The 13032-nt window shown below is 55.8% G+C and overlaps 1 protein-coding gene across 5 annotated transcripts in view; it reads right to left on the bottom strand.

Annotated features, from left to right (window-relative positions):
• PIK3C2B (phosphatidylinositol-4-phosphate 3-kinase catalytic subunit type 2 beta) overlaps positions 1-13032 on the bottom strand; it is a 66122-nt gene that overhangs the window by 30082 nt on the left and 23008 nt on the right. For 2 of the 5 annotated variants that reach the window (XM_053909020.1, XM_053909019.1), the window contains 9 exons: positions 12287-13032; positions 8217-8317; positions 7464-7618; positions 6994-7114; positions 3969-4080; positions 3635-3714; positions 3189-3252; positions 857-1003; positions 202-235 (listed from right to left, as the gene is read on the bottom strand). The exon at positions 12287-13032 is cut by the window's right edge and continues 275 nt beyond it. In XM_053909020.1, coding sequence (XP_053764995.1) covers positions 202-235; positions 857-1003; positions 3189-3252; positions 3635-3714; positions 3969-4080; positions 6994-7114; positions 7464-7618; positions 8217-8317; positions 12287-13032 — 1560 coding nt within the window. Of the gene's footprint in view, positions 1-201; positions 236-856; positions 1004-3188; positions 3253-3634; positions 3715-3968; positions 4081-6993; positions 7115-7463; positions 7656-8216; positions 8318-10207; positions 10519-12286 lie in introns of those variants that run through there. The other 3 variants (XM_053909023.1, XM_053909022.1, XM_053909021.1) reach the window with 3 other exon arrangements.

Raw genomic sequence — 13032 nt, 5'->3', positions numbered from 1 at the left:
TAACGAGGAAACATCTTGTGGAAAGAAATGTGCTCTCCAGCTGGAACACACACACACACACACACACACACACACACGCACACACACACAGAGGCAGATCTGGACACATAAATCAAGGGGACCAAGGGAGAAAAAGGAATCTGGGCAGCGCCTTGTTTTCAGCCACCCCTACTGAATGAAGACAGAGAACAGTTCCCTTACCTCGGTTTTCCCTCACAGCCAAGACACTGGGATCCTATTGGGGAAAAGGAGAGGGAGGGGAGCTTCAGGGCTGTGGCCTTTTCCGGCACAGCTGGAAGAAGGGCTTTTCAACAGCTGTGCTCATCTGGACGGGACTGGACTGTAATTGGAGGAGCAGAGACTCCCCGGGGGAGACAGCGTCATGGTTTGTACCAGAGCCATGCGACGGACAGAGTGAGCCAGGCCGAGGATAAAATCCACCCAAACGAGACACTCCAACCCTCAGGCTGCTCCACTCCAGTTCACAGTGCCTGTCTGCGAGGCACAGGGCCCCCAGTGGGGAGTCGTGGAGCCAGGAAGAAGCCAGAAAGAAGAAAGCCAGGAAGAAGCCAGGGGAAGGTTTGGGTTTTGCACCCTGGCGGGTATGCAAAGTGCCAGGCGACGCCTGGGTGATTATGAATAAAGCCTTTGGGCTGAGCTCCTGGCAGTTAATCCGGGGGGCAGACCCTAGCCCACCCTCACCTTCAGGAAGAAGGGATACAAGAACTCATGTGGCTCAACTACAAACATGAAAGATGGAGGTGGAGAGAAGACCTTTTTAGTAAGTGGGCACCTAATCACCTCGTTACTTGTGAATACTGCTCTCCTCGTTCCCCACACTCTGGGTCCCCGTTACCTTCTGAATTTTAGGCTGCATGCGGGAGGGGCAGGGGGGCAGCTGGTTGAGGGCGTTGGTGATCTCAGGGGTCTCTACGGCGGCTAGGGCGTTGCAGATGGCCTTGACGGACTGGACCACCCTGTCGGCCTTCAGTGGGAAGTCCCCCTGTGGGAGGCGGCCCAGTGAGGCTGGCAGGCGAGCACCCCAGCACCCATCCTGTTGAGGGGAATGGATTGGGAGGAGCGGGGGTTCACGACCCTCAGGAGTAACTAGTGGACTCCCATGCTTTATTTTCAAACATCCGGAGTTAGCGAACTGTCAATCCTGTTGAATTAAGTGAGCCACGCCCACACTCCCAGCTTCTTCCAGCCACCCTCCCTGAACGGCCTCTTATTCCCAGATCCCCTCTGGCAGCTACTATATAAACACGTAACACAAACACATCCCCCAGAGACATGCAGTTTTAATAAAACCAATCCATAGGAAACAGCAAGGAAGCCAGGGACCATATTCAGGCCCCTTTGCCTATGCAGCCTATGTCTCACGCTGTCCCCTAGAGCTTCCGGGGGATCTCATCTCAGCGCCACAGACAGGCCATGCCCCTGTGCTCCTCTCTGCACCTGGGCTCCCGCAGTCTCCTCACTGGGAATCCCCTCACTTATCCTGCCCTGATTACCTGCATAAGTTCAAGTCACCGACCAGCGAAAATCAGCCTCCTTCCCAGAGTCCTCCTTGGTCGGTCCTCCTATCACTCTCCAAGAGCCCTTGAGGAATTCATTACCATCCTGTTTTGTCTACCAATAGCTTTACAGTTTTTTAACAGGCTTATTTATTTTTGAGAGAGAGAGAGAGAGAGAGAGAGAGAGAGAGAGAGAGAGAGAGAGCACGCGCGCGCCCGAGCGTGCAAGCAGGGGGGCGCAGAGAGAGGTGGAGACAGAGGATCCAAGCAGGCTCTGAGCTAATAGCAGCGAGCCCGACTTGGAGCTTGAACTCATGAACCGTGAGATTATGACCTGAGCCGAAGTCGGACACTCAACTAAGTGAGCCACCCAGGTGCCCCAACAAATAGTTTTATATTACTATTTCCTTTTTTTTAAATTTTTTTAAACGGTTATTTATTTTTGAGAGAGAGGGAGAGAGAGAGAGACAGCGAGTGAGTGGGGAGGGGCAGAGAGAGAGAGACACACACACAGAACCCGCAGCTCAGAGGACAGGACTCCAACTCACGCACCGCGAGATCGTGACCTGAGCTGAAGTCGGACACTTAACCCACTGAGCCACCCAGGCGCCCCACTATTCCATTTTTCTAGCAGGAACACAAACTCCCCGAAGGCTAAGATGATCCTTAGGCTTCTCTACCCATAGCGGCCACTAAGGTAGGACCAGACTGGTACACAAGAGGTGTTCAGAGACCTTTGCCCTCATCACAGTAAATGTTCGAGCAGAGGTTGATAGAGAAGGGATCCTGGTGGTGGGTAGAGGACGGAGCTAGATGGAATGCTCAACTCCCCCAAAACGAAGAGTCCGAGGTCCACTATTAACTGGATCAATGAAACAGGGATTGGTTGTGAAGATCGTTGTCTGTTTTTTGTTTTGTTTTTTAATTTTTTTAACATTTATTTATTACTGAGAGACAGAGCGACACAGAGCGTGAGCAGGGGAGGGGTAGAGAGAGGGGGAGACGTAGAATCTGAAGCGGGCTCCAGGCTCTGAGCTGTCAGCACAGAGGCCGACACGGGGCTCGAACTCACGAGCTGCGAGATCGTGACCTGAGCCGAAGTCGGTTGCTCAACCGACTGAGCCAGCCAGGCACCCCTGTTTTGTTTTGTTTTTAAGCTCCATGACATTTGGGGCAGATGTTTGTTCTCACGATTTTAAGGGTTAAAACTCCATGAGAATCCAAGTGAGGAGAATCCTGGCCCTACCCTACCTTTGAGACCCTTCACCTCCTGATAGTTTTCTACCTGCGACACCAGCACATCAGACTGTCTCAAATCTGAGGTTCCTGAGCATTGCTCACAGGAAGTACACTCCGGTGCACATTCAAGTACAGCAGCTGACAACTCTATGCCCCTTAGCCCTGGAGACGCTACTCCAGAGACAGGGATCAGGGCACGGTTCTTGGCCTATTCCTACAGGGGAGCAGAACCCCTGTAAACACACTTGCCAGCTGCCCAACAGCCAGCGGTCTTGGTTTGCCCAGGGGCTGGGGGAATGGCAAGAAGTGCCCTGCTGACAGATTTTCAGTGTCTGCTCCAGATCCCATTAGGGCTGGAGGAACCCAGGAGGACTTTGGGAAAGGAGGGGAGGAGCTTTGGGCAGCTGGGCCAGCCCCGGGATTTATACTCACATCAGCCAGCAGGAAAGCATCAACTTCGTTGTGGTATGTGTCGAACAGAAGACTCAGGGCCTGCCTGGGGAGTTGGGGACAGGGAAAAGTCACAGGAGAGGTCAGGACAGACCCGGTGTATGGAAGACCTCTTCTCTCCCTCCCTTCCCACAACTCAGGCTTCAGACTCTAGTTTAAAGGGGTTCCCACTCTTTTCCATAAGCCTCATGAAGACTGAAGGATGGTGAGTCTTTTCTGCTTCGCCACCCCTCACCTGGAGAGTGATGGCAAAGTACTAGAGGGACAAGATGTAACACACCCTAGAGTGGGGACCTTCTCCTACGATACTCTTGGGTCTCATCCCTGACACCTGTAAGAACCCCTGGTAGAAAGGTAAGCAAGGTTATCTCTTGGGGTCCCCTCACAGTTCCTGCTTAGCCCACATCCAAGATGGCACCCACTCTCACCTGCTGATGGTCTGTTTGACTGGCCTCTCTTGCAGATGGACGAGGTAGTTCAAGGTGGAGGGGCTCTGGTCATCATTCACCTATGTAAGAAGTGGCCTATTCAGTCTACGGCCATACCACCCTGAACGTGCCCGATCTCGTCTGATCTTGGAAGCTAAGCAGGGTCGGGCCTGGTTAGTACTTGGATGGGAGAAGTGGCCTATTCAGAGAGGAGTGGTACCCTAACCTCCACCCAGAGCTCCTCCCCTACTCCCACTGACTGTGTTCCGCATCACCTCCTGCCCCCTCTACCTCCCCATCCCCAGGCAGCTGTCTGCTACGCCCCCACACGAACCGTCCGGGCCAGGTCACTGCGTACAGCTTTCTGCTCCATCAGCTGTAGTCGAATGTCGATGTCAAACTTGCGGCAGTACTGAATGTACTCATGGCTGCCCAGGGCATGCTTGCTGGTGGGACAGGGGAACAAGACCATTAGCACCCTGGGGATGCAGTGGGAAGGGAGATGCATACCTTGGCCTTGGGAAGAGAGAAATAAGAGGGTGTAGGCAGGGAAGGGTACTTGGGCTCCTGGAAACTGTCAGAGCAGAGCTCAGAGGTCTGTCTAAAAAAAAAGCCACCTAACATACTTAACCTTGGTCTGTACAAACTTTGATTTTCTTAGGCATTTATTACCTGGATCATCATCACCGATCACTCCAGGGGCGGGACCTTCTGGAAGGAGTGGGGAACAGAGACTTCTCGGAGGGAGGGGGCAGTGATTAAGTCCCATTCTCTTGGCTTTGGTATATAGGACACTTTGAATGTCACCTGTGCTCAGGTGTGGAGCTCACTGATTGACACTCTCCCCACACTGTGGTCCTGAGGCTCCCACCCCCTGCCATCAGTGACTGGGGTGCTAAGGCCAACCAAACAAACCTACCAAGATTCCAGGTCTGTTATTCCTAAACCCTAAGAAGTCTGCTTCTCCCCTTCCTCCATGGGTCCTGCTTGACTGTGAATAACAACACAAATCTCTATAGACTTCCTGATAAACACCCACCTGCAGGCCATTCACTGCTCAAGCAACAACAAGTGAGACCGTGTCTACCCAAGTTTCAGAGAAGGCCTAGGAGTCCTTCCATGACCCAGCCTTTTCCTCCCTCCCAAATCACACAGTAGTCAGAAAGGAAACCCAAGAGAAGGGGCAGAATGAGTGTCCCGCAGGCCAGCCCTGCAGGCCTGGGCCGGGTCCCAGCAGCTGGGTAACAGAAGCCGGAAAGGGACTTCCTTCCTCAGCAGAGCTGGGAATCTAGGCCAGAAATGGAGGGGAGAGGAGAGGAGCAAAGGGGAGGAGTATGTGCAGAAGCCTAAGCGGTGCCAGCCTGAGAGACCAGTCTGGGTCCAGCTAGGACTTAAGGGGTTCTCCACATCCTGAGGGGCCAAGCCTCGGATCCAGGCCCCAACCTGCCAAGGCTGAGCCGTGGCTAAACCCTGGGGGTGGAGAGGCTGGGCAGGGGGCAGGTCTGGAGGGAGTGCCCTTGGAGGAAGGAAGAGTGTGGTTGGGGATGGGGGAGGTGGCAGGAAACCCAGCCCTCCCCTGGGACTGTCTCAAGGTTCTTATCTGAGAGCAGCCTGCATCCTGGACCCACCACGCCCCCTTTACATCAGGCCCTGCTCGGCAAGGGTAGGAAACCACAGGGCTTCCTTGGGAGCTAGCCACTTTCTGGAACCCCCAAAGTGTCTTCACCCCCACCCAAGGCAGTGTCTTGTGCTCAGGGTCTTCTAGGCTTTTCTGTTGGGTGGGGAAGAAAGAGCCTCAGTGGAAAAGGGGGGGGGGGCTCCTCGAACAAGAGTCAAGGACACTGGGCTCCTCTGGGGACTTGACTGACCTTCTCTGTGGAAGGCCTTCCTCTGGATGCATTCAAGTTAAGAGTGGGAGGGGCGTGACCCCAGGACCACCCATCCACCCACCCATCACACTGAACACTCCAGCTAGGTCCTGACAGGAAGTCAGAACCTCACAGCTTATCTACCACCTTCAGCCCTGAGGGCTCAAGGACTAGGCGAACTGCAGGGGAAATAAGAGTATTCAGCTGATCTGAATCCTCACGCTTTCCGGTCTTTGGGCTGGTCCTTCCCTGCTCCTTGGGTCATTCTCACACTCAGTCCTTATCACATTTAAGGGAAGAAATTGAGGATCAGGGTCTTACAACTAGTAGGTGGCAAGCTAGAACCCAAACCAGCCAGATCGGTGTGATCCATGATGTCCCTTGTCCCTTACGACAGTGCCTGGGGTGCTCTCTGCCAGGAGACCCTGAGTCTGGGACCCCTTCTTATTCTTCTAGGGAAAGCAAGTGCCCATGGAACACACTTGAACAGTGTTCCTGGAGTTGCGCCATGCAGGGCCCTGCCCCTGCTTTCCCTCAGTGTTCCAGAAAGGTCCCCCAATATTCTCAAGGTGGGAGAAACCAGCCAAGGACTGCTCTAGTCATTGGTCAAGCACCGTTGCATCTAGACCTGGATGTAGGAGAGAGAGAGAGCGTACAAGTGGTGGCACTAAGAGCTGACATCCGGGCCCCTCCCTTCCCACTGCTGACGCTTGCTTTCTCCAAGCGGTCAGGGGTACTGGCCAGGGGGCTTTCTCCAAGCGGTCAGGGGTACTGGACAGTGGGCACCCCCAGAAGCTTGGGGAGGAAAGCAGATCTCTGTTTTCCTTATCTGCTGCCTTCCGGCCGATGTTACAGCACCATCTGAAGGGTGCACACCCTCTCCTCCCGCCCGGGGCACCCAGAGCCCCGGGGCAGCGGAAGGGGATGGCTGCAGCTGGTCCACATCAGACTTTCCAGGGAGGCCGCCTGCTGCAGGGGGCACTGGATGGAGAGGAGCTGGAGGCGAGCCTCTGGTGAGGAGGATAACCAGCTGCACATGCCAAGGGGGAAAGGCTCGTTGGCAGGGGCAGGGCGAGGAGGAAGCAACTGTAATTTCTCCCCCAGGTTCCACAAGGGCACTTCTGCCCAGTCCTCCATCTACCGTAAAGAGACCGCACAACCTAAGAGCAGCCCCCCGCACGCCTCTCTCCACACGCAGACGTCTGCAAGCAGATATGACCTAGTCTTTGCCTGCTTCCAGCTCCAAGCTCTTTCCGCAGCAGACTTGGCTCAGAAGCAGGCCAGCCCTGCTGGAAGACAGAGCGCTGGGGAAAGTGCGACGTGGCTGCGAGTGTGCCCAGAAAGCAGCAGCGGGATCAGGGAGGAGCTGCCGGCCTGGGGCCGTGAGCCCAGCACCACCCCGAGGAAGCCCCCTCAAAACCCTACCGCCCAGAAGGCAGGTGCCATTTCCTACCCACGCTCCCTGCCCCCTTCCCCCCCAGATTCACTCACTTCTGCAGGAACTCCTCCAGCCCACAGGGCTTCAGCACAAAGTCCCCCACGTCCACATCTCTCAGTTCGTCATGGGTGTAGCACAGGGTCTGGTGGATGAGCAAGTCTACCGTGGAAGAACCTGGAAGGGGTAGGGCAGGGGAGCCATGATGGGGGGCGGGGTGCCGGGGCAGGCGGGGCTCAGGGTCCCCCTCCTGACCTCCCCGCCGCCCCCCACCACGTTCCTGGCTAAGCATTCTCTAGCACCACTGCTACCACGATGAAGCAGGCAAACACATAATTCGGGCTTGGAGAAAGTGACCGTGGGCCCAAAAAGGTCGCCCCTGAGCCAGTCCCCCAGAGGAGCCTCCCCACTGCCCCTCACTGGAGCCACAGGTGGGGTGGGAATTGAGGTCCAAGGATCCTACGGTCCAAACCACAGTCATCCCTGCCCCACCTCAAGGGATGCTCATACCCCCTCCCCCACTTACAGTTGCAGGTAAAAGTGAGTGGCTCCCGTAGGCTGTCACACAACACGGTCACCTTCAGGTTGACTTCATCCCCAAGGTGCTCGGGGCTGGGGGTGACAGCACTCCAGACATATCCGGTGAGGGAGTAGTCTTGGATGTCAGAGCCAGATCGAAGGCTGTGCAGGAAGAGAGGGAGAAGGGCCCTCGCTGTGCCTTCAGAAGAGAGCAGTCGAGAAGAGGCCTGCTGGGACCCTCCCACCCTGAGGCCAAGGGCCCTTCCGTCCCTCCAGGTCTGCAGGCCAGGCTGGGGGCACTGGGGAAGCAGCTCTGGGAAACCATGTTCTTGACACATTTGCTACGGTTACGTAACGTTTCCCAAGCCCAGCTGAGCGTAGGGACAGTTCTATAGTGACAAAGTTTTCCATGCTAAATTCAAGGGAAAAATTCTCCTCGCTCCATTTCCTTTCTCTGTTAGCTCCAGGTAATATTCTTATCTCCATCTGGGGTGCATTTGCTCCTGGGGGCAACCGAGCCTGAAGCCCTTGGGATAATGTGGCTGTTGGATCAAGGGTTCGTAAACTTTGTCCAAAATATGAAACTTCTAAGATTTCAAAAAGCCCACAAACACCTGTTGTAGGCAGCACCCCATAGTGATGAATTGAGATTTATTAAATGTGGCTCTTCTTCCTTCCCAGAGAAAGTTCTGAGTGGGCTGGCCCTCCCCCACCCCCAGCCCCCAGAGCCCTCCCCAACACCCCATTCTTTAACTCTTACATATCCAGCATGTGGCAAAACGCAGCAACTTCCTCATCTCTCTCCTCTGAGACCTCAAACAACTCATGGCCATTGGTGACAGCATGGGGCCGGGAGCCCACCTTTAAGAGAAGAGCAGCCGACTCAGTGCCTTTTGCCTCAGGGCATTTCCCTTCCAGCGGGCTGCTTCCAGATCTGCACCCTGAAACTCTGGGTATAAAGGCTCTTGAAGCATTGAACACTCAGGGCCCCAGGAAAATGTGGGAAATCCAGGAAGCTCTTTATCGGCTGTCCTAGGAGACCAAGAGCCAAGTGAAAAGAGGGAGCCTTGGGGCACGTGGGTGGCTCAGTCGGTTGAGCATCTGACTTTGGCCCTGGTCATGATCTCACGGTTCATGGGTTCGAGTCCCGAACTGGGTTCTGCACTGACAGTGCAGAGCCTGCTTGGGGTTCGTTCGTTCTCTCTCTCTCGTTCTCTCTCTCTCTCTCTCTCTCCCCCTCCCCCACTCATGCTTTCTCTCTCTCAAAATAAATAAACTTAAAAAAAAATTGAGGGGTGCCTGGGTGGCTCAGTCGGTTAAGCCTCTGACTTCGGTTCAGGTCATGATCTCGTGGTTTTTGAGTTCGAGCCCCGCATTGGGCTCTGTGCTGACAGCTCAGAGCCTGGAGCCTGCCTTGGATTCTGTGTCTCCCTCTTTCTCTGCCCCTCCCCTGCTTGTGCTCTGTATCTCTCCTTCAAAAATAAACATTATTATTATTTTTTTTTTTTTTTTTTTTTTTTACTTGAGAGACCCGGAAGCCTTGGCTGAGGCTGGAAGTCTGGGTGGGATGGACAAGCGTGTGGCCAAACCTCCTCTCCGGGGAGGCAGTGTCTAATAAGCTCAAGCAGGTTAGGCAGCGCACAGCACAGCTGGGTCACCGGGCTGGCTTTCTGGGGGTGCTTCTACGGGTGTGGCTGGGAGCTCTGCAGGCAGCCTCCTTTTCCCAGTCCCAGCTCAGAGGTCAGGGCAAGAGGGTTACCCAAACGGTGCCTGGGGAAGCCCAGCTCCGGGCAAATGCCTCGGCATCGACAGCGAGCCCCAGGGACCCAAAGCAGAGAGAGACCGAGAACACTCAGTTGGAGGCAGTGACTCAGACCCACGTGCCTTCTCGGTCAATGCTATTTGAGGAAGAAAGCATCAAAGCGGCCTTCTGAGCAGGAGAGAACCTGGCTCCTGAGCCTTTTGGCCGTGAACGGCTGGAATGTCAGGGCGCCCGCCTGGGCCCCGGTTCCCATCAGAGAGAACACCGAGTGTGGTGGTGGGGATTCTCCCTCGGATGAGACTCAACCTGCCTCCCGGTACAGGGCTGTTTTCAGTCACCAAGAGGAGCCCTAAAGAAGCCTGCAGCCCAGCCCCAGGGAGGAGGAAGTGGTGGTGGGGGGGGGAGCTGGGGCATGACAGGTTTCTGCCTGACGGGCCTGCCCAGAGCCGCCAGGGGAGGCCACCCCATGGGAATGGCAGCTCAGATGGAGCCCCAGCCTGCATCCGGTAAAGCAGCCGCTGCCAACAGCTGCTTCCGGGGAGCTCAGGCCTGTGCACATAGCAAAGCCTCACCTCTCACCCTCCCACTGGCTCTTCTCACGTCCTCCCCGCCCCTAAGGGCAGATGGCAGCAACTGAGCTCCTCATTTGAATATCCAAATTGTTTCCTCTGAGTGACCCCTCTCATTAGCCTTGCTCCCCAGGGTGAGGATGGAGGGGTGCGGAGGGGAGGGCGGCAGCGGGGGCAGTTGGCATGTGAGGCCCTTGCTCTGCCAAGTTCCAGCCTGTGTCCCGCTCACAACAATAGTACCACTGTCAGCAATTAACCCACAAAAGTGAGGGTGAGAGAGCGAGAGCGACAGAGACAGTGAGACAGAGAGACAGAGGAGGGGAAGGCGAGGGGGATAGAGAACAGAGTGGCTACTGAAGGCCATTTTCATGCCCCTTCAGTACCACTCCCTGGCTCCATAAGAAAACAAAAGCCACTTACGTTTGCCCTGCTGGCAGGCCCTGGTGGCATCGCCCGATGCTGGCTGGGGGAGTCTGCCGGGCAGAGGCTGGCAGTGGGGGTACCAGGCTGGCATTTGGAGCCACCCATTTCCAGAGCTGGCTCCACAGGCCTGGGATAAGGAGGGTCCCTCCGTCTGAAAGCCCGGCGGAAGCGGGGCGGTGGGATAGGCCGCGGGTCCAAGGGGTCCCCCCTCCCGGTGGGATGAGCCCCCGCACCGAGCTGAGGTGGGGAAGCCCAGGGCCGCATTTGCCCCTTAAGAACTGGCCAGAGCCTCTTGCTCTGTACTAGCTTCTTCAAGGAGACTTTGCACCAAGCTCCCTCTCAGGACCCTGGTGACACACAGGGGTTGGGGGAAGGACGAGGCAGTGGAGGGAGGCGAGAGAGAGAGAGAGAGGGAGCGACAGAGGTGACCACCTACCCGGGCGGCCTGACTCCGAGCAGGCCCAGCTCTGGGTGAGGAACTCAGAGCTGGGAACAGGAATCTCCCCGTCCCTATAAATAGCAGGAGCCGCCCCACCTCTCAAGCAGGGCCCTTAAAAAGCCCTGAGCTCCAGAGTCATGACTTGTCCCAGAAACCGATCCTGCTTTGGGGGACTCTCTTCGCAGAAGCACAGGAAGGAAGGACCACGTGGCTTTTCCCAGGCTGTGAAGGATCCCAATTACTGGGACACATGGTGGGAAAGCCCCGGTGTCCCTTAAACAATGGATAAGGAGGAAACAGGGACGGAATGAAGTGGAACGCTGTTCCTACGGAAGCCATCAGTTATGAGGTAACTTTTGACTCCCTCTGCAGCCAGGGTTTCCAGACCCAAGGGTGAAACTCAAAGTGGCCCCAGGTCCTACCCACGGAGATGCTGCTGCTGACTTTTTTTTTTTTATTTTTTTTTATTAAGAGAGAGAGTGAGAACGGGAGGGGAGGGGCAGAGGGAGAGAGAGAGAACCTTAAGCAGGCTCCGTGCTCAGCGTGGAGCCAGACACAGGGCTCGATCCCACGATCCTCAGATCAAGACCTGAGCTGAAATCAAGAGTTGGACGCTCAACCGACTGAGCTGCCTGCGTGCCCCTGCTGACACTTTTTTAAGCCAGAAAAAAAGATCAAAGCTGCCCTGGAACCCACCTGTGCTTCTATGGAGGCACGGTGCTGTTTTATACTCTGCTGGTCAAAGCGAAATTATTACTGTCGTCCTGCATGTGTTTGCTAAATATTCTCCCCGTGAGAGGAGATGGACGGTGGTGATGGCTGCACAACAATGCGAATGTGGTCAATGTCACCGAGCTGGATGCTTCAGATCAGCCAAGATGGGTAAATCTTGTGTATATTTCACCAGAGTAAGAGAGAGAGAAGGAGAGAGACAGAGAGAGGCAGAGACACAGAGAGAAAGAAATAGAAGCTGAGAGAGAGAGAGAGGCAGAGACAGAGGGAGGGGGAGGGAGACGGGGGGGGGGGCAGAGGCAGAGGGTGGGGGAGAGAGAAAGAGGGACAGGGAAACAGAGGGAGACAGAGAAAGACAGAGGGAGAGAGCAAGTACCGGCAGGCTTTGAAACAAGAGAGACCAGAACTGCATGCCTTGGACTATCAGGCAGGGTTGTTGAGGGGTCTGGACCAGGGTCTGGTGACCAGGGAGCACGAAACACTGGTTAATGCCGTGACTGAGCCTCATTACCACACAGCATTTTGGGCACCGCAGGTCAGAAAGCAGAAGCAACTTGCTCCAGTCCCCAAGGCCATCCGGCCACAGGGTCACAAAGAATCCCCTAAGCCTGGTTCAGTCCTTACCTTACTACACACTAGGAACCGAGATGCCAAAACACCTGCCCCCACAAGGGCTGTTTGGGCACAAAACTCAGCCCTGAAGAGGAGCCATGTCTCTACTAGTGTCCCTTTTCCTCTCCCCTGCCAGGGCCCAGGGGCCGGGAGACAGAGGCAGAGGGGAGGAGAGGACTACCAGGGGGAGTATGCAGCAGACTGGGGTCTGGAACAACAAGAAGAAAGGACTCCTCTCCGTTTCCAAACGGCACTTGCGAAGGGGAACGGAAGGCACACAACAAGGTCCTCACCGGAGCAGCGGAAATCCGGCGGTTCTTGCCAGGTGTCGTATTCTTTCGGTTGGCATAGCGGGAGGCATAGGTTCGGGGCGGCACCTGAGGGGGCATGGTCTTGCTCCGGGCCACGGGTTTTCCGGGAGTGTCCTTGCCAAAGTCCAGGGGCCCCCGGCCCTCCTTCCAGCCCCTGGTGGTGTCACGCAACATTTCTGCATCGTAGGTTGACTTCAGGTTGAGCCGTGTAATCGCATCATTGATACCGTCATAGTCCACAGGCCCCAGGAGGCGCCCCGGACCCCCACCCCCCAGCTCCTCGTCCTCTTCTAGGATGCGACGCCCTAGCAGTTTGCCTGGAGGGTGCTCGACCGAAGAAAAAGTGTTGACGTCATTGGGCTGGGAGATCTTGGAGGATGAGGGAGACCCCTTTCTGGGAGGCAAGGGAGGGGTGTCCCAGATAGAGACTCGGGGTGGCAAAGGAGGTGGGGACAGTTTCTTGGAAGAGCCATCTATATCTCCTGGTCCTGGGGACAAAGAAAGCCCTTCATCTGAACCATCAAAAATATAGAGATAGTCTCCAGCCAGAGAGCCTTTGGGCCAGGGATCTGGGCCAGGCTGGGAGCCCTGGGAGGTAGAGTGGTTGGATAACCCTTCCTGTGGGGACAGCGAGTTGTAATTGAGGGTAGGATCAGAGCCAGAAAGACCGCGTAAGAGCTTAAGGTCCTTCTGCCTCCCCGCCGGCTTGCTGTAGAAGTCTAGGACGG

The sequence above is a fragment of the Panthera pardus genome, unplaced genomic scaffold, assembly GCF_024362965.1.
Source record: "Panthera pardus isolate Hobbes unplaced genomic scaffold, ASM2436296v1 HiC_scaffold_21, whole genome shotgun sequence".
Taxonomy (NCBI): Eukaryota; Metazoa; Chordata; class Mammalia; order Carnivora; family Felidae; genus Panthera; species Panthera pardus.
This window is presented reverse-complemented; position numbering and strand designations above follow the sequence as displayed.